The sequence below is a fragment of the Limanda limanda genome, chromosome 15 (assembly GCF_963576545.1).
Source record: "Limanda limanda chromosome 15, fLimLim1.1, whole genome shotgun sequence".
NCBI lineage: Eukaryota > Metazoa > Chordata > Actinopteri > Pleuronectiformes > Pleuronectidae > Limanda > Limanda limanda.
Window position 1 is genome coordinate 4,840,644 of NC_083650.1, and position 20,659 is coordinate 4,861,302.

General features: G+C 41.4%; 1 protein-coding gene across 2 annotated transcripts; it reads left to right on the plus strand.

Annotated features, from left to right (window-relative positions):
- Nucleotides 1-2,739: 2,739 nt before the first annotated feature.
- LOC133020821 (monocarboxylate transporter 12-B-like) lies at nucleotides 2,740-14,421 on the plus strand. Of its 2 annotated transcripts, XM_061087539.1 has the most exons (9): nucleotides 2,740-2,906; nucleotides 6,385-6,719; nucleotides 9,129-9,232; nucleotides 9,311-9,454; nucleotides 10,176-10,271; nucleotides 10,464-10,617; nucleotides 11,138-11,827; nucleotides 11,900-12,159; nucleotides 12,545-14,421. In XM_061087539.1, the coding sequence occupies exons 2-9, from the start codon at nucleotides 6,583-6,585 to the stop codon at nucleotides 12,733-12,735; spliced, it is 1,776 nt and encodes a 591-aa protein (XP_060943522.1). In that variant the 5' UTR covers nucleotides 2,740-2,906; nucleotides 6,385-6,582; the 3' UTR covers nucleotides 12,736-14,421. The 2 variants fall into 2 exon arrangements, with proteins under 2 accessions (XP_060943522.1, XP_060943523.1); XM_061087540.1 differs by lacking the exon at nucleotides 10,176-10,271.
- Nucleotides 14,422-20,659: the final 6,238 nt, after the last annotated feature.

Consider the following 20,659-nt stretch of genomic DNA (forward strand, 5'->3'; position numbering starts at 1 on the left):
TCATTATTATGAGATACTATCTCATTATTATGAGATAGTATCTCATAATTATGACTTAGCATCTCATTATTATGAGATAGTATCTCATTATTATGACTTAGTATCTCATAATTATGACTTAGCATCTCATAATTATGACTTAGTATCTCACTATTATGAGATAGTATCTCATAATTATGACTTAGCATCTCATTATTATGAGATAGTATCTCATAATTATGACTTAGCATCTCATTATTATGACTTAGTATCTCATTATTATGAGATAGTATCTCATAATTATGACTTAACATCTCATTATTATGAGATAGCATCTCATTATTATGAGATACTATCTCATAATTATGACTTAGCATCTCATAATTATGACTTAGCATCTCATTATTATGAGATACTATCTCATAATTATGACTTAGCATCTCATTATTATAAGATAGTAACTCATAATTATGACTTAGCATCTCATAATTATGACTTAACATCTCATTATTATGAGATAGTATCTCAAAATTATGACTTAGCTTCTCATTATTATGAGATAGTATCTCATTATTATGACATAATATCTCATAATTATGACTTAGCATCTCATTATTATGAGATACTGACTGCAGGGTCTGTCATGCGAGTCTGCGTGTGTGTGTGTGTGTGTGTGTGTGTGTGTGTGTGTGTGTGTATGCTTGTCTCTATTCCTCTTCACTAAAACTGATAATCACATGTATTTTTTAGTAATTATTCGATGATGACCGATCAAGACTTCGGATCGCTCCGTCACTTTAACGCTGACGGTCCTGTACTGTGCGCGTCACGTTACATCTCACGTTACGAAACACATGTTTAAACACCGTGTGCACGTAGTCCCCAGCTCCACACAACACGTGTTTCATGAACTCAAACAAACACAAAGTAAACATCAGTCCTGTACGTGTCCTAATAAGTTGTGATCGGTGCTGGTGTTTATTGTTAAAGTGTGAAGTGAGCGCGGGTCAGAGGGAAGTGAGGCGGAAGCAGACACAGACACACACAGGACGACCGGACTTTTAATGAGCGTCTGTTCTGATGCTGGAGCAGCGCTTGTTATAATTATTCAGCGGCAGCACATCGCTAAGACAATGAACGGAGCAGAAAACATGGATCGATCCTGTTATGTCTCTGTATCGATGCACAGTCGCCCACTTCCGCGAGTAAGGCTGCTGTCCCCGCACCCGCTCAGCCTCGGGTTCCCTGCTCTGTGGCGCCCCGCCCACAATCCGTATCTCATAATAATGACTTAGTATCTCATTATTATGAGATAGCATCTCATAATAATGACTTAGCATCTCATAATTATGACTTAGCATCTCATAATTATGAGATACTATCTCATAATAATGAGATACTATCTCATAATTATGACTTAGTGTCTGACTGTGGGCGGGTTGCAGCAGAGCAGGTGAGCAGTGGTAGAGAGGCTGGGAACTCAGTGAAGTCAAGTTAAGGTTTGAGTTAATGATAACTACGCCCGCCACTGTAACAGAAATACAACATTTGACTTGCATGACAGACCCTGCAGTCAGTATCTCATAATAATGAGATGGTAAGTCATAATTATGAGATATTATGTCATAATAATGAGATACTATCTCATAATAATGAGAAGCTAAGTCATAATTTTGAGATAATATCTCATAATAATGAGATGTTAAGTCATAATTATGAGATGCTAAGTCATAATTATGAGTTACTATCTTATAATAATGAGATGCTAAGTCATAATTATGAGATAGTATCTCATAATAATGAGATGCTAAGTCATAATTATGAGATGCTAAGTCATAATTATGAGATAGTATCTCATAATAATGAGATGCTATCTCATAATAATGAGATGTTAAGTCATAATTATGAGATACTATCTCATAATAATGAGATGCTAAGTCATAATTATGAGATACTATCTCATAATAATGAGATACTAAGTCATAATTATGAGATGCTAAGTCATAATAATGAGATGCTAAGTCATAATAATGAGATGCTAAGTCATAATTATGAGATACTATCTCATAATAATGAGATACTAAGTCATAATTATGAGATACTAAGTCATAATAATGAGATACTATCTCATAATAATGAGATGCTAAGTCATAATTATGAGATAGTATCTCATAATAATGAGATGCTAAGTCATAATTATGAGATAGTATCTCATAATTATGAGATACCAATTTTTTTTTTTTCATCACAGTGGCGGAAATGGGCTTCCATAGAATGCACTGCATACATTACATTAGGTAAAATTATTAAGAGCATCTACAGAGAAACTGTCTAACTCCTGTTAATTCTGCTGTTGTATAGTATGTGTATGTGTATTTGTTTGTGTTTTTGTGCATTAGTGTGTTGATGGGTTGTGTATTTGTAAAGCACACTGAGTCTGCAGGTGAACGATGGAGAATTAGTAAAATATGGTTTGTTTGTTTAAGTCTTGGTAGGAATTCAGCTCCACGGTCTGCATCGTTAGCGCCACCTACTGGAGGGCCGCTGGTGCACGGACAAGCTGAGATTCACAGCGAGTTTACGCACAAAACGTGGAGTTGAACTCGTGAAATGGACGCGCGGCCACAGACACACAAAAGGCCTCGTGGGCACTTTACTCGTGCAGCGTGTTGTGTGTTTTACGCGTTGCGCAAGTGAACGTGTCTTTGGGAACACGGAGTTTCACCGCGGTGTGACGTCACTCCTCCCCTTCCAGTACCTTTAGCTGCAGCTGCAGATGTTTCATGGCAGAGCAGCTCCCAGGCAACAGCTGGAAAACTCCCAGGTTCCATTTATCCTTTGTCACTGGGTCGCTGCTGGGATCGAGCTGCTGCTGCTGGACACTGGAGCCACGAGCAGGCACACGGGAGGAGGAAGCAGAAGCTGATGTGAGTCAACACTTGTTTTTGTGTTTTTGTCTTGTTCCTCTCTCTCTCTCTCTGTCTGTCCTGCACTCACAGACTCAGTCTATGTCTCTCACCCTTTGTTCTTTTCTGGATTATTTGTTTTTGAATGAACAACAGCTGCAGGAAAACCCACGCGTGGAAATGTGTGAATAAGAACGAATTACAGAATGAATTGTCAAAGTGTAAAAACTAAACGTGCCTGCAGTGGCCATTCATTGTAGATACTTTACTTGGGAGATTCTTTCTAACTTTAGATCACAAATCAGATCACAAGTTTAAAATGTGCAGCACCAGCTTAAAGAAGCTGATTCAGGATTTCCATCTTGTATCAGACTAACTTTACATTAAGCCCATTATTCACGATTTTCACAAAAAACTTGACTTTTGTGTTCTCGAAAGATTTACTCATCCTTTCCTCTAAAACGCCAAGTTCTGTTTTAATCCACTGGACCAACATGTTTGTATGTATTCAAAGCGTGTCAGGTAATTAAATCCTGCTGTAAATCACAAGTTATTACATTTTTTCCCACGTAGTCTCTTTCTGACACTGAGGGATCTCCAGTCCCAGTTAATCTCTGGGCTGTTGTCCTATGGCCTGGTGCCAGTTTACTTTGCAGCAGAAGGGACACTCTCTGTACACAAGCTGTCACACACATGCAAACTTTACAGCCCGTTAGTTCTGTGAGATAAGCTGTGGATGGAGCAGATGAGCAGATGAGCAGAAGAAGCTGCTGAGGAACCTGTGGACGCTGCACGGCCTCGTTCTGCAGAACAGACACGTCGGTTCTGCGGGTTAAGTTGAGTTTTTGAGTCGGTTTTGTCTTTGTTGCTTGTATTGTTTGTTAGTTTTCTTTTAACCAAGGTCTCCGCCCCCTCGTATCTTCCTATCAACAAACACACATGCACGCGCTCACAAGCACACTCAGCTTGTTTGCTCAGCGCTTGAATGAGGCAAGCAGCCCAGGTGATGTGAAGGCCTTTTCACATGCAAACTCACACGGATTCACTGCTGCTGGTTCGATCCATCAGGATCATTAGCAACACATTACCGGGATCAGCGCAGTGAAGTGAGTCGTCACGTGTGGGTTTGTGCTGCGTGTCTACCTCTGCATTTACGGTAACATCTAATAGATAGTTGGGACAGCAAAAAAGGACAAAAACACAATATGTTAGTTAAAGTTTCTCATTTGATAGACATTTCTCTTCATGGCTTATCTACTAATATGAAATCACATGTCCTATTGCTGCACAATCAAAGGGAAAGTCTGTGATAATGGCCCATTTAATAATGTTACCATGTTAGGATGCCCACTAAAGATATTCCTTGAGAGGTTATGAATAATTTCCAGATTATAATTGAGAATAAACCCCGTGTTTTCCTAATCATTCCACTTCAAAATGATGGTAGGCCACCTCTGAGTGTCACTGACACTATATCAGGAAAGACTTTCAACATCAAACTCCTTAAAACTGTAAATGACATTTTCATTTTATTTGTTTTAAAGAATTATAACAGCATTAGCAGTTCATAGTACACTTACAAGGAAATGAACTGGAGTGTGTTAACTTGAGATTTGTAAACTTTGATTGCACTAGTGCACTTTCCCACAGTAATGGTCTCCAAGAGGAGCCACAGAGACAGAATGGAATAAATTAAATGCAAAAGACACAATGAGGGGAAATTAAACCACTTGTTTGGCAGCTATAGATATTCACTTCTTTAATTTCACTTCAAATTTGATTCCCATTTGCTCACAGCCCTGTTTCTTTACCACGGTAAATAACAAAAGAGATCCAGCGGTAAAAAGTCATGAAATTAAGTTTGAAACCATGTCCGAGAAACCATGAAGAGGAATCCACTGGAAATGATTCATAACCTCTCATGGAATATTTTTAATGACTGTCCAAATATGACTCCTTAATAAATACATTCTGCCTTTCACAGAGTTTCCCTTTAATTGTGCAGTAAAGGCACACGGAATTTGATATGAGCAGTTACGCCATGTAAATAAATATATATATAATGAGAGACTATAAATAAAAAATAGTGTTATTGTTGTTTTTTGCCTCTCCAACCATCTGTACCACTTTACCATAAATGCCCAAGTAGACACGCAAAACAAAAGGGGCCAGCTGGCTTCCCTGTGCGTTCACACATGACGGCGCACTTTACTGCGGTGATCAACATGGGGGGAGCATTTCCCTCCGGGTCCGACTCACAGATGCAAACCACCAGGATCCAGCAGGTCCCAGCCACCGACACGCTGCACCGGGACCGGCTCCGGGGGACACGGAGCTGACACCTGATCTGGGGTTCGACCGCATTTGTTTTTGTCTCTCAGTCTGTTTTCACCACATGCTTAACACCTGGCTGCTTCCTCTGCACCACACCTCTGTACCAGCGACATGTTGCACCGCAGCTCAGAGCGAGTTATAACGGTTTGGGGTTCGGGGCCAAGCTTTCAGTTTCATCCTTTTTACACAGTTCAGGGTTCAGACATGCTGCACCTCTCACATGTCCGGAGAGAAAGCTGAACCTGTAAAGGACCAGGGAGACTCCTGACCCACTTCTCAGGGGCTGGGTATTTAATATGAGGGCTTAAGTTTCCTGTTTAATGAGTAAATACATGTCTGCGTGTCGCTGCAACACCGAGTCCCGCTGGTCACGTCACGTCTGGTGTTGTTGTTCTGATGCACAACATGTTGACGAGTCATTTTCCATGATGTCTCAAACTGCAGCCTCATAAACTCTGGAATCGAACAAACACCAAGTCACTTCATGTGCTGGTCAGGTCCCTGATAACCAGTGATGAGTGTGTGTTGGTCCCAGTGAGAGCAGGTCAGAGTGGAGGAGGAAACAGAAACTGCAGCAGCTCGTGCTCTGATCCCTGATCAGCTGAGACCAGAGGAAACTCTGTGTTTCCACTGTTTCCACTGTTGTGATACAAAGTCACAGACCGGAAAGTTCACGGTAACTCCTTTGATTTCGCTACTTGTGTCTCTTTGAGAAAGCAAGTGAGGGGCGGGGCCTGTGTGTGTTTTTGTGTTTGTTTGTGTGTGTGTGTGCTGTCTAGGAGCACACACACACACCGCTCCTGGTGTCTCATGATGGTCTGATACGATGATGGTTTAAACGTCGCTCAGGTTCATCTGGTGTAAACTGATTCTGCTCCTCTCGAGTGTTGAGATGAAAGTGAAGGAGTGAGATCTCCTGAGCTCTAATGAACTGGGCTCCACGCTGCAGCTGATTGGACGATGATATTCACAGGCAACAGGCAGGACAAAATAACAATGACGATTATAATTGACTAAATGTATCACTATCATCTTTTTCCCTTGTTTTCTTTGGGAGGACGGTGCCCTATTTTGTCTTTTTGTCTCATATGTAACATTGCAAACTTTTGCTATAATCTGTCAAAAAATCTTTATCTGAAATGGTTGAATATCTGTGATTCCTCAGTGACGGAGAAAGAGGAGGAACAGGAAGGACAATGGTTTCTTCAGGTGTCTGCAGATCTTCAACCTGGCCAATGGAAAACGTGCTCTTCGTTTAGAGACAAGCAGAGATCATCGAGGAGAGGAGTTCTGACCTCCAGCGCCCCCCTGTGTCTGAGGAAGAGAACACCGATGCCAATCTGCCTTGAGGTTAGCTGGAGCGATGGCAGTCAACAAGGAGGAGAAGCCCAAAGAAGGCAGGAGCACCACCGGGGTCCCAACAGCACCGGAGGGCGGCTGGGGCTGGATGATCGTTGCTGGTTGTTTCCTCGCCACCATCTGCATCCGGGCAGTGACCAGGTGATGTTGTCACGTTTTTAATCCAATGAGTTACGAGCAAAACCTGTGGCCAAAGGTTTTATGTTCGCGGGTCGTCCGTCTGTCCCATACTTGTGAACAAGATATCTCAAGAACACCTTGAAGGCATTTCTTCAAATTTGCTACAAACTTTCAGTTGGACTCACAGATGAACAGATTCGATTTTGGTGATTAAATTGTAAAGGTTACACCTCACAAACACATTTTGTTCTTGTGATAACAACATAAGAGGAAGACCTGCAAATGCTCTCCTAGGCTCAGAGACCTGATAAGAATTTGGTTATCACAGGTCAAGGTTTGTGACCTCACATAAGTCTGGAGAAAACATATGCACTGGGCGGCCGAGGCTTGCAACAGCAGGCTGGTGATTCTACTTTACAGTCCTTTCGTATCTTGTGTTTTTTTTCTAAGCCACATAGCTGAGGTCAGCGAAAGACAAATACAAGGAAGGAACGGGTTCAAACCTTCACACCCTGGACGACATGGTTTCATAACGTGAACCTTTCTCCTCTAATCCTGCAGAACTGCCAGGTTTTTGATAAAATCACTCATCTGTTCAATATGAACGAAGACCACCTCAACACGGCCGGTATCTAGTGATGTTGAATGGAACAATATTTCATCTGGAACCTCATTTTCTGGATTACAGATAAATCTACTACTTCATCAAATCTACTAAACAACCAAACTTTAGTTCTGCACAGAGGTCAAGCTTCATGTTCTCAGCTTTTTGAAACCCCCTCTGAGTTATTACCTGGCAGGACTCCACTCCCACTCAGCTCAAACCTGTAAGCTGCTATTCAAGGTTGTCTTTTTCCACTGGGGCTTTTAAAATCCTGGGGAGAAGTTTCCATGTTTCTTAGTTTGCACAGTCAGACCATCGACCCCCCCCCCCCCCAATCCAACTGACACTTGACACTTAAAAACAAGTTTGCACGGGGACAACACTTCACCCGCCACCGCAAAGAAATAGGGGTTGAGGCCCTGAACATTCTTGCCGGAGGGAAGCTGGTGAGGGATCATGTTCCTCCCACAGCTCCAGCAACGTCTTTCATATGGTCAGGGAGTCTAGACACAGAACAAAGGGGAACAGGGACCGGACGGAGTATCAAACATCCCACAGAGATCCATGATCCATACCACTTGTCCGTTTGAGAGTCACAGGGGGAAACAACATATAGAGACTAACAACCAGAACCAGGTTAGAACCCAGGGCCTTCTTCCTGTGAGGCTACGGTGCAAACCACTGCTCCACTGTGCCACCCTAGACGAAATTAAATTAAATTAAGATGATAACAATCATGTAATAATAACAATAAAAACCATCCAGCTTCTAATTTGCTGTCATTAGATTAAACACTGTGCGTGTTGGCTACATTTATTTCTGTCTCCAGTCGATAACACAGATCATAAAGTAAAATCACTTTTGTCCTAATGACTTTATGATTTTAATGTTTTCTTATCAATGCACTGACTAAATGGCGTTCTGAAAGTCTAAGAGTTGCTAGTTTTACATAACATAACAAATGGGTCAGGGTGTACAGAGCCCTCAGATTGTGGAGATTGCTAACGGCCATAAACTGATAAACTCTGCTCCCAACTGAACTTTATTGACTCCGACATAAAACTGACACCTTATACGATCTAATTCTTTAATATTTATAACACCAAACAAATCATGACATAACACTGAAGCGGGGTTTGGATATTGCCTTTCTCTCTGACATAAGACAGAGAGTTTAAAGTGATTCAGTCTTAATTTACTCACTCCTACCAAACTCTTATTTGATCCAATCCAACTGGATAATATCTCCTGGTCTGTGTGAGACAAGGTTTTCACTGTTTATTAACATATCAGGCAGTGCTTTGGTTTTATTTTGTAATAATGCCAATTCACACATGATTAAAAATGATTGGTTAATCTAAACCGATTGGCTGAAAAAGGTAATGCGTGATGTCACAGTGATGTCATGATGTTGTTGTGATCATAAAGGAGGTTTTGATCTACATAAGCTTAAAGTTGTGTCTGTAGTCAAATAGGATCCCTCATGTAATTATTTATTTCTATGATTGGTTATAAATTTAAATCAATATAAACTTCAGATTGTGTCTCTGGCCCCATTATTGTTGAGAGAGGCATTTTTCGGACCCTATCTTTGTTGACCTTCGACTGATCCGGTGCAAGAGTTAATCATCTGCAGAAACCCTCCCAAGTTAAATCCTCACTGCGTTTGGTGGAAAACAGTCCATTTGTTTTCAAGTTACTTTGTACTCTACACGCAGACGGGGGCGATAAACAGCTTGCATCAAGTCAAACTGTTGTTTATCAATGTTACACTTGCTGCTGTGTTAAAATGGAATAAATCGAACGTTCCCTCTCTTTGTCATCAGATGTGTCTCCATCTTCTTCGTGGAGTTCCAGCTGCACTTTGAGCAGGATTATTCCACCACCGCTTGGATCCACAGTCTGATTGACTGTACCACCATGCTATGTGGTAAAACATCAGTACACGCAGAAAATAAATAATACTATAAATAATAAATGGTGTGGTTAACTCAGAGTGTGCGTGCAGCTCCTCTGGGCGGTTTCCTCGGGAGCCGAGTGTCCTGTAGAGCGACGGTGATTCTGGGAGGTTTGCTGTCGGCTGCCGGCTTCGTGCTCAGCTCCTTCGCTTCCAGTCTGGAATATCTCTACTCTTCCCTGGGGATCCTCACAGGTACACAAGCAGATCATGACACACAGGCTCTTTATCAATATCTGTCCTTGATAAATCCATTTCAATCAGGAGAAACTTCCATTGAGAAATTAACAAGATGTATTAGCATGCACAATAAGAGAAGAAAGTGATGAGAGAACCCTGGTGACGTCATGTCATCAAGGTTGGAAGGAGGCGTGGCTTCTTTAATCCTCCACAAGAGAATCGTGCATCACATCTTATTAATGTAATTTGAATATTGAAGGAAAATAATAGTCGTGCGATTTAACAGATTCAAACATGTCAGACATATATTCCTGATTGTTTTTGTGAGAACAGTTTAACACTGGGTGTAACTACAGGTTTATGAATGCAGATAATGAAGTGTCCCACCTCCACATGGACCAAAGCCTGCTGTGATTGCAGATTTACAGTCGTCTGTTGTTGACATTATTTAAATCCTTACATTGAGAGTTTTGAATGTCTATTTTGTGTTGAATTGTCCTTTATAACTTCCCCAGAATTATTCTTGTAGGGGTCTGACTCTCTTCCCAGACGTTCAGCACTTAATGGCGTCTCATTTCATTAAAGCAAAACCCTCTGGCACAGAACAAGCTGTAGTTGATGAAACTTAATTTTTCTGTGTCACATCCTTATTACAACCAAACCAATTCTGCTCAGATTTGGCAACATTTGGCAAGTTTTTGCCAAACTGGAAAACCTTCTTATTCATCCTCTGCAGGTCTTGGCTTTGCTCTCAGCTACACACCAGCCATTGCGATGGTTGGGAGGTACTTCAATGAGAGGAAAGCTCTGGCCTATGGCATCGCCCAGTCCGGTACTTACATCTTCGCTTACCTGTTGCTTTCTTCTCTCGTCATTTATACTTCACTCTTCTGTCTCATCTGCTCTACTCTATCACCCTCTTTCACTTTTCTCTCGTCTGCCTATTAAGTTCCTCTTCGGTTCTCCTCTTTTCGACTCTTATTGTTGTTTCAACCCATCAAATCCATTCTCACTTCATCTTCAGGTAGCGGCATCGGGACCTTCATCCTGGCTCCTGTTGTCCAAATGCTCATTGAGCAATACTCCTGGAGAGGAGCTCTGCTCATCCTGGGAGGATTTGTTTCCAACCTGTGTGTTGTTGGAGCTTTGATGAAGCCACTGGAGCCGAGAGGTGAAAGGTACGTCCTCAGATCAGAGGAGAAGTCTTCTGATGACTTGTTTCAGTTTGTTCTCGAGCTGCGACTGCAGATTCATTGTTGATTTGTTTTGATGATTCTTTTCATCCGTTGAAAGGTCACAGATGTATTAATATGCTTTTCACAAAGTGCCCAGAGCAAAGTTGTGCAAATGTCCAACAAAGGAGGTTCCCAGGCTAAAACTGATGACTACAGGATGTCTCTGTTCCTGGATTAAAATAGTCTAGTACGACCACAGCTTGTTTTCCTGTGTCTGTGACAGGAACAGACATGTGTTGCCTCCGTCTTTATGGACGCACATATCTATGGAGCGAAATATCTCCAGAACGCCTTGAGGGAATATCTTCAAATTTGGTGCAAACGTCCACTGTGGTGGTCTAACGTCACAAAATCTATAATCTTCTAAACATTAATCTAAAGCATATTCACCAAAACTACTCACATCAACTATTTAGATCTAATTTAATGTATTTTCTAATATTGGCTTCTCATCCATCCACAGGAAATCCGAGAAGTTGACAAACTCAGAGCAAGACTGCCTGACAACAGTGCTGGACACAAAAGACACTGAGAAAGTTCCAGCTGACGGCCGCCAGGTGGAGCCAAAGCAGCTGGAAATAAGCAACCTAAAGGAAACTCGAAGGCTGCTCATCTCCAACGGAGCGTTCAAAAACATCAGACTGGAAAATGACAAACAGACAGATATTAAGATAGCTGAGTGCATTTTATTCAGCAACAAGCTAACGGAGACGGTGCTCGGGGAGATCAAACGGTCGGAGGCCAAATTAGTAAATGGAAGCACGATTGAGGACATGAAATTAATCGAATCCATGATGTTGAGCAGTAAAGCTGACAAGACAGATGTGAAGACAGAAGACTCAGGACTCACTAAACCCAAACCGGACGCCGTCAGCCCTCCTCCTGCATTAGTGAACACGAACCCTTCATCCAGGAGTCGGTGTTTTTGCCTCGAGGCCACCAAGGAGTATGGATTCCTTGTGATGCCCGACTTCCTGATTCTGTCCGTGTCCTTCCTGTTTCTGGCGTACGGCTGCAGCGCTCCAGTGGTTTACCTGGTCCCATACGCCCTCAGTGTTGGGGTGGACCACCAGCACGCCGCCTTCCTCATGTCCATATTTGGAGTCAGCGGCATTGTGGGGAACATCACCTTCGGATGGGTCACGGACAGGAAGTACGTGCCTTCTGTGTTTGTGTGTTTGTGTTTGATACTGATGAGGATACTGATGGATTTCCTTTGTTCCAGGTGTCTGAAGAAGTATCGCATGCTGAGCTTCATGGTGGCGCTCGGCTTCGAGGGCCTCTGCTGCATGTTCGCCCCACTCCTCCGCTCCTTCTCGCTCCTCGTCCTGTTTGCCGTGCTCTACGGATACTTTGACGGAGCGTACGTGGCGCTCATCCCGGTGGTGACCTCTGACATCGTGGGCTCCACCCATCTCACCTCCGGCCTGGGTGTGGTCTACTTCCTGCACGCCATCCCTTACCTGATCAGCCCGCCGATAGGAGGTAAGAGGTCATCGAATTATTACAACTGCTGCTGTGTCCTGGAAGTTTTTAGTGGGTATCAATTGGCAAACATTAATTATTGAGAAGCATTATTGAGAAACATTAATTTTGAGATATTGAAATACAAACCACAAAACTGAGATCAGCATTAAGATTATGACGGTTTTAGTTTCTCGTAATTTGTTCCCTGGCATCTTTGACTTTAATGAAAAGCATCAGCTCGGAAGCACCTGCAACGACCCCAGATTTCGTGATAAGTTGATTCAACGTTTTCTCTAAAATGCCAGAAAAGAGTGAATAAGTGTCTTCCAATGCAAACTGTATTTCTTTATGTATTTCTTTATCTATCTATATGTTCACGTCCCTTCTGTGTGTCTGTCTGCAGGTTGGTTGGTCGACAGGACCGGCGACTATGCAGCGACCTTCCTCCTCAGCGGCGCTTGCTTCCTCCTCAGCTCCGCCGTCCTGATCTCCACCATGTTAGTCCGACGCTGCCGCAGGTCCAAGTGTAGCTCAGCTGCTCATTTAGATCCGAATCGCTGTGCTTCTGTTGCCGCTCAGCAGGGAATCATATGATGCACCTCACCTCTGCTGGACCGTGGGTTTACAAAGAAGGAACAGTCGTGGTGCTATCTTGATATGCATCGTCTGTCGCTGATGTGTTTGAGGCGTTGGATCCGAGACCTCAGGTTCAGTAAGAACAGTTCCCAGAAGAAACAACCTCAGCCCCGTTTTAAAGAAACTGTTGTTTGTTGTGACTGTGACACACGAGGATCAGGTTATTTTTTATCTTTGTAGTTCAATTAGGATTTTCTGTCCTGTGAAGAAAAATAGCTTTCTCACGTCATACGAGCCAAACAAAACTCACAGGCCTTAGTGAGAGTTTCAATAATGTGAAGACGCACAAACTGTTCTCACCAATTTTATATAGATTATACATTTTATTTAAACTTATGATTATAAAGAGTTTCTTATCTACTCAAATGATTATGTCGATGAAGAAAACATTTTCAAAACTCAACAAAACACTTCATAGACACTTTCGGGTGTGAAGGAACTTGAGTGAATCAATGTGAAAACAAAATATAAAGTCCATACATGACATTGCACTGCCTACAGCAATACAATGAAATTGTCCTTGAGCCGACACCTATAAAGAGTGAAGGACAAATCAAACTTAAAAAAACGTGTTGGTGAAAAATGCACACTTTCATATAACTTGAATTTTAACTTGAATTTTAAATGTAACTTCAATTTGAAGTAGATTTTACGTTCATCTTGCCTGTGATGTGCCTTTATTCTCCGTACTTTAACGCCATTATGCACAAAAACACATATGGAAACATATCAGACAAAGTAAACGTGCTGATGTTTGTGGATCAGGACGATGTCGTCTCCCTCAGGCCGACACATCATTGTGTAAACTTGTGTTTTCAAGCTTGGGAACACATGTCAACCCACGACTGTAACGCACAACCATATATTCCTGACAGTACTACTTACAAACCTGTGGGGAAAAAAATCTGTTGGGAAATACCCAGTGAAACTACGGGAGTTTTCAGGGAGGAGAAGGAAGTCGGACTTCCCTGACACTTGAATGGAATGAAGGCTGCACCGCTGCTTGTATTCAACTGTTTCTGCTAAACCTGTAAGATCAATAATGAACAGGTAGTTTTGTGTACTTTGAATTAGATGAAACATATCCCTGGGAAATAATAGCACCTGTGAAAAAAGAATGTGAACCTCTGCTTTACTTTGTCAAGCTTTGTGTTCGCTGATCAGATCACGACACGCCTGTAAATATAATGTTCATGCAATAACTTTCTGTGGGGTTTGTCATGTAAAGAAAATTCCATATATCCATGTTAATGTTTAAAAATGTATGTAATTATGTTGAATTGTTGGAATGAGGAATAGGATCATAGCTGTGGAGTCGGTTACATGATGTGGAAGCTATTTAAAGAAATGTATGATTTTTTAAAAATAATATTCAAGCAAAATATTCCTTCTGATTATTTCTGTTTTGTTCGATTGTGTTGTACTTGTGTTTCTCTATAGTTCTGTTCAAATTGATCTGTTCTGTTCTATTCCACTTCACCTGCTAGCCACTAGGGGGCAGTCGACCCATGTTTGATCATCTCACACAAAAAAAAATTTACTTTTCAAATCAAATGATGAAACAGAGGAAAAGTACTAGATTGCGAGAAAGTGTCAATGCTGGTAGAGAACAACTGGGTTTAACTAGAAGGAAATAAAAATGTCTGTGAGCAGATTGTTGTTGTCTTTAGATCTAATGATACAAAATATACAAGATGTTGTTGAAGTAGTGATACTGAAACTCTGAATTGAACTAAGAACATTTCTTGTGATTACGCATTTTCAAAACGGTGGTAGAAGAAAGTGAAAGTGCAGAAAATCTAGTTTTTTTCATTAATAATTGTGGTGACAGAAATCTCGCTGGAGCAGACACTGACTGTGGAAGGTAAATTTCCCTTTTGACTTACTGCTACACCTACGTGTTTGTGGTGTGTGTGTGTGTGTGTGTGTGTGTGTGTGTGTGTGTGCATGTAAGACTATGAAGTGTGTGTTCACCAAAGAGAACATCCCGTTCTCTGAGTGCCGGCCCCCACACGGGGAGCCCTGCTGTAGTAGCATCCTCACATGTGACATGCGTGTGCGTTTGAAACATTACAAGGTGTGTTTGGATCTATTTGATCAGTGTCCTAAAACCCAACATCTCTGTTGTTTTGTGTTATTGCTTCTTTGAAACCGCTGATGTTTGGTTTGATTATTGTAGAAATGAGTCATTTACACCACAACAGTTTGTGCGTCAATGAGTTCATAAAAACTCTTCAGTTCCTCAATAGCTGTTTTCCAATAAGGTGCTTGTGTAAAATATGAGTTCCTTAGATTCATCATTCAGGCAAATCTATAGTGTTGGATTAACATGGAACTAGAATGTGATATCTACCTTTCAGCAGGAGAGACATTCTGTGAAAGTGTTTTTTTCATTGTTATTCTCATCAGATGTTATTTGACAAACCTGTTTGGGCCTCACGGAGCTGCACCGAATGATATAATGAGAGATAGGATTATTAATAGTGAGTAAATAAAAAGTGGAGCTGCTCAGGATGCTGGTGAAATGAGATGCGTTCAGAAATGTTCATTGTGAAAGTGAGAAAGCTGAGTAGGTAGTTCTGTTTCCTGTTTACTTTAATTCAAGACGAGGAAAAGGAAAAGAGAATTACAAATAATCAATCACTGTTAATATGTAAAATAAATGCATCATATTTCATAGTTTTATTGGTAGAATCTTAATTTGTAGATGAACCAGCAAATATAAGTGTCAGATAAATACAATGACGATACTAAAGTACAGAACAGATACCTCAAACCACGGATTGTACAGAACAAATATTTAGTTATACTCTCATGTATAGAGAATATTGTTGCCGTCAAACACCTGACTCCCAATATGGCTGCCGAAGGTGTGTTACATCATCTGAAACCCTCCCCCGGGCAGCTGTGATGTGCGTGCATGTGTGTGTGTGTGTCTGTTTGTGTGTGTTTGTTCAGACAGAAGTTTCCACTGTGTAGGTGGATGCGTGGGAGGCAGGCGGAGGAGGGGTTTCCTCTGAGGTTGGCATCCCCGAACACACAAAAAGGACTTCCCCTGTTTCTGTGATGACACCAACACACATTAAAACCCTTTGTTTTTCTGTTTGTTCACTTTTGATTCAACACCAAAGAAGAGGAGGAAAGTTCTGTCAGTACTTGTCTGTCCTCTTGTCTCCGTCCCAGACTGGACCAGATTCTACACGACTGATTCTTCATCGTCTTTGTCTCCATCTTTTCATCCCTCTCTTTCTAATTGTTCACTCCACACATAAAACAATTAGAGTCCGACTCATTTAAATGTTTAGGATGCAGGTTAAAAACACTGATATCAAAGAGTAGAAACTGTTCTGATATTGATTTTATCAGCTGATCGTATATATATATGATCAAATTGGTAATGATTCAAGCACTCATGAAAAAAAATGTAAGCTGAATATTAGTTAAATCATAAACAACTATAAATAAAAACAAATCTAAAGTAAAATCAATTACAAAGAACAAAAATGTGACACAACATTCACACTTTTTAAACGAGCAGATTCATTATTAATGATCGGAAATTAACTCGTCGTTGATACATTAACATTATACTGAAAAATGTAAAATCTTAAAATACAAATCATACAATAGGTTTTCCTCCTGATTTCTCATTTCGAATTGTTTTGCTCGTTAAGACACAGACGCTGTTGAAGTGCAGAACTGCACTACTGAAAAAGCATCTCACACACACACACACACACACACACACACAGGAGCGAGACACCTGCGTTGTTGGTTTACACTAGATTCACTTGCTGATAAACTTTTGTCAAGCTGCAGCCAGGTGCATAATGCCACTGTGTGTATGACTGTGTGTGTTTGTGTGTGACCACATCACTCGTGTGTGTCTTTTGCGGGATTACAAACACACTCTGAGACACAAGACACTCCTGAGGAAGCTCAGATGAAAAGGACGCGTGTCGACTCTTCCACTAACTCGTATCTGGCTTGTAGTGTTTCTGTCGTCGTGTTTGGTCTAAAACTACAGGTGTGAATCACCAACTGAACAACACTGTTTATTATGTATGAGTGAAATAAAGAGTTTCTATTACATTCATAGTGCAGCAAAGTCTTTGTTTACATGAAGTGGATTTTGTTTGGTGTGATAAGAATTTAATTAAATAACAGAAACCAGCTTTGAGGAAAAAATGTACTTGTAGTTTGACTTTTTAGTTTGGTCAACGTCCGATCCGTTAACATGGAGGAGGTGAAGTTTCTGACCTATACTGCTGCCGGCCACCAGGTGGTGATTGAGACACTTTTTGGATCAGTCACAGCTCATCTTCACCACCAGGTAACAACAGACCCACACACACACACACAATCAAAACAATCCCACAATTCTGGGAGTTACAATTCAAATACCTCAAATTGCAATATTAAACTGTGTGTTACTTCAGTGTTTTCAGATCTTTTTATCAGATGTAACTATGGTATACTGAAGTATAATAACAAGCATTTAATAAGTGCCAAAGGATTTTATTGACAATTACATTAAGTTTATGCAAAGAGTCAATATTTGCAGTGTTGACCCTTCCTTTTCAAGACCTCTGCAAGTCGCCCTGGTATGCTGTCAATTAACTTCTGGGCCACATCCTGACTGATGTTAGCTCATTCTTGCATAATCAATGCTTGGACTTTGTCAGAATTTGTGGGTTTTTGTTTGTCCACCCGCCTCTTGAAGATTGTCCACAAATTCTCAATTGGATTAAGGTCTGGGGAGTTTCCTAGCCATGGACCCAAAATTTTTATGTTTTGTTCCCCGAGCCACTTAGTTATCACTTTTGCTTGATGGCAAGGTGCTCCTTCATGCTGGAAAAGGCATTGTTCCACACCAAACTGTTCTTGGATGGTTGGGAGAAGTGGCTCTCGGAGGATGTTTTGGTACCATTCTTTATTCATGGCTGTGTTCTTTGGCAAAATTGTTAGTGAGCCCACTCCCTTGACTGAGAAGCAACCCCACACATTAATGTTCTCAGGATGCTTTACTGTTGGCACGACACAGGACTGATGGTAGCGCTCACCTTTTCTTCTCCAGACAAGCTTTTTTCCAGATGCCCTAAACAATCGGTAAGGGGATTCATCAGAAAAATTTACTTTTCCCCAGTCCTCAGCAGTCCAATCCCTATACCTTTGACAGAATATCAGTCTGTCCCTGATGTTTTTTCCTGGAGATAAATGGATTCTTTGCTGCCCTTCTTGACACCAGGCCATCATCCAAAAGTCTTCGCCTCACTGTGCGTGCAGATGCACTCACACCTGCCTGCTGCCATTCCTGACCAACCTCTGCACTAGTGGTGCCCCGATCCTGCAGTTAAATCAACTTTAGGAGACGGTCCTGGCGCTTGCTGGACTTCCTTGGGCGCCCTGAAGCCTTTTTAACAATAATTGAACCTCTCTCCTTGAAGTTCTTGATGATCCGATAAATGGTAAATTCATTTTTGGGCAAAACAATGATGACTGCATGTGTTTCCTTGCAGGTAACCATGTTAACAGAGGAAGAACAAGGATTTCAAGCACCACCCTCCTTTTAAAGCTTCCAGTCTGCTGTTCTGTCTAAATCAGCATGACAGAGTGATGTCCAGACTTGTCCCCATCAACACTCTCCCCTGTGTTAACAAGAGAATCACTGACATGATGTAAGCTGGTCCTTCTGTAGCAGAGCTGAAATGCAGTGGAAATGGTTTTTTGGGGATTAAGTTCATTTTCGTGGCAAAGAGGGACTTTGCAATTAATTGCAATTCATCTGATCACTCTTCATAATATTCTTGAGTATATGCAAATTGCCATTATAAAAACTGAGGCAGCAGACTTTGTGAAAATGTATATTTGTGTCATTCTCAAAACTTTTGGCCACGACTGTAGTTGTGATCCTACTTCTTCTTTTGAATGCAAAATACTGTGTTGGCTCAAATTCAGCTTCAGCTTCAGCCTTGCTTAAAGCACTGTAGATAATTCAAATTATGATATCTTGTGAATCTGTGACGATGTTGTAGATTTAATATTTAGTTTCCAAAGCTGATTTCAGACCTGCACTGAACTCCTGAACTTTCTCCTGAAATGATCAGGAGGGGCCGTACGTGAGAACGTTGCGTCCCGGCTCCTGCACCATTGACCCCGACACCACCCGTCACCTGAGTGTTCCAGACAATCTCCTGCTGCGTTCTTCATATCTGGCTGCATTTGGCTTCTTCTGCTTTTCAGACAATGAAAAGAAAATGAATGTTCTTGAATTGAGCGAATCTCCCCGATTCTCTGATAAACAGGATTTGAAAGACCGAAGGTAGAACTGTGGACAGCTCTGGATCGTGAGTCTGATTTTAAGTTGAACTCTGTGCCCTCGAACAGTTTTCACATTCCATCAAAAGGCCTCGCAGCTCCGCGTTTCAAAGCTCCCTTTGTTGACCCACAATGCACAAGTGACCACTCCCAACGACGTGAAATCAGATTTTTTTCGCATTAAAAACACAGAGGGGGTTTGGTAACTGTCTGTGTGGCGGTGGCCAAGTTAGTGAACTAATGTTTTAATTAGGTTAACTCCCCACTTATCTCAATAAAAACAGTCATGAGAAGCACATAAATCAAATGTCCGGGTCAAGTGAGGGCAACGAGCCGACACGTCTGAAAATATCTGATTCTCCACAAGATGACTCGTTACAACTGGGTCAAGGACACATTATTATTTCTGTGTGTATTAAGTCGAGCATGCTAAAACAGTACTAAAAGTAATTTGAGAGAATATAATGGGAATGAGAAGATAGAACATGTTTACATCATAGTTGAAATGATAGTTTAAATAAAGATGGACGATGTGTCTCCACGATCCAGAATTCTGTGATTTGGAGCCAAAATCTTGTTGGTGGTGATCATGGAGCCGTGGTATCGAAAAGCCAAATCCAGTCCAATTCTCGCTTGCTCCATGTCCCATTGACTAACATGGAGGAGAGAGGGTGTATGACCTATACTGCAGCCAGCCACCAGGGGGCAGTGAAGACGATTTGGCTGAACACATGCTGTCCTATTTATATACAGACTGATTTCTGCTCAGCTCATTTTCAAGTTAGATTAATCTGTGAGAAAAGTGATTAGTATTTGACCTCACAAATGTTTCTCTAAAACATCTAAAACACCTGTCCTCTTGTCAGACACACACACACACACACACACACACACACACACAGGGAATCGTCAGATATGCGACCGATGCAGCAATAACCGATGCAGCATTTCTTTTTCCCCCAAAATACACAACTTCAGAATGTGCTAAGGGCACTTCCTTTGTGATGGAGGGAGTGACGTGTACATGTGTTTGTGTGTGTGTGTTTGCTTTCCTGCACTCACTTTTTTGTGCATGTGTGTGTGTGTCTGCATGCATGTGTTTGCGATTTATGTTGGTGGATATTTTTTTTTCTATACTTTTGCACGTTCGGAAAAATCCGTCAAGGTATAGAAAACAACACACTCTTTCACACCTGTAACAGCGTAACCTTTCTAACTTTTATTCTGCACCCTCCCACACACACACACACACACACACACACATACACACACACACACACATAAACACACACGCACACACACGCACACACACACACACACACACACTTGCAGAGAGTTGCTTTGGAGGATAATAGAGAGAATAAAAAAGAATCATCAAAAAGAAGATGGAGAGATGAGGACACAGATAGAAAAGAGAGAGAGAGAAGAAAAGATGGGCTTGGCTGGAGGCAGCTTCACTCTTTGAAACAGCGACAGTGTGAAAGAGGGTTTGTGTTTAAATATTAAAACCTCACAGTGTGTAACAGACAACAGAGATGAAAAGAAAACCCAAAAGGAAAAGTCA

Coding starts and splice junctions, on each gene's coding strand:
- LOC133020821 (XM_061087539.1), top strand. CDS start 6,583: ATGGCAGTCAACAAGGAGGAGAAGCCCAAAGAAGGCAGGAGCACCACC. Junction 6,720..9,128: donor TGCATCCGGGCAGTGACCAG/GTGATGTTGTCA, acceptor CTTTGTCATCAG/ATGTGTCTCCATCTTCTTCG. Junction 9,233..9,310: donor CTGTACCACCATGCTATGTG/GTAAAACATCAG, acceptor GTGTGCGTGCAG/CTCCTCTGGGCGGTTTCCTC.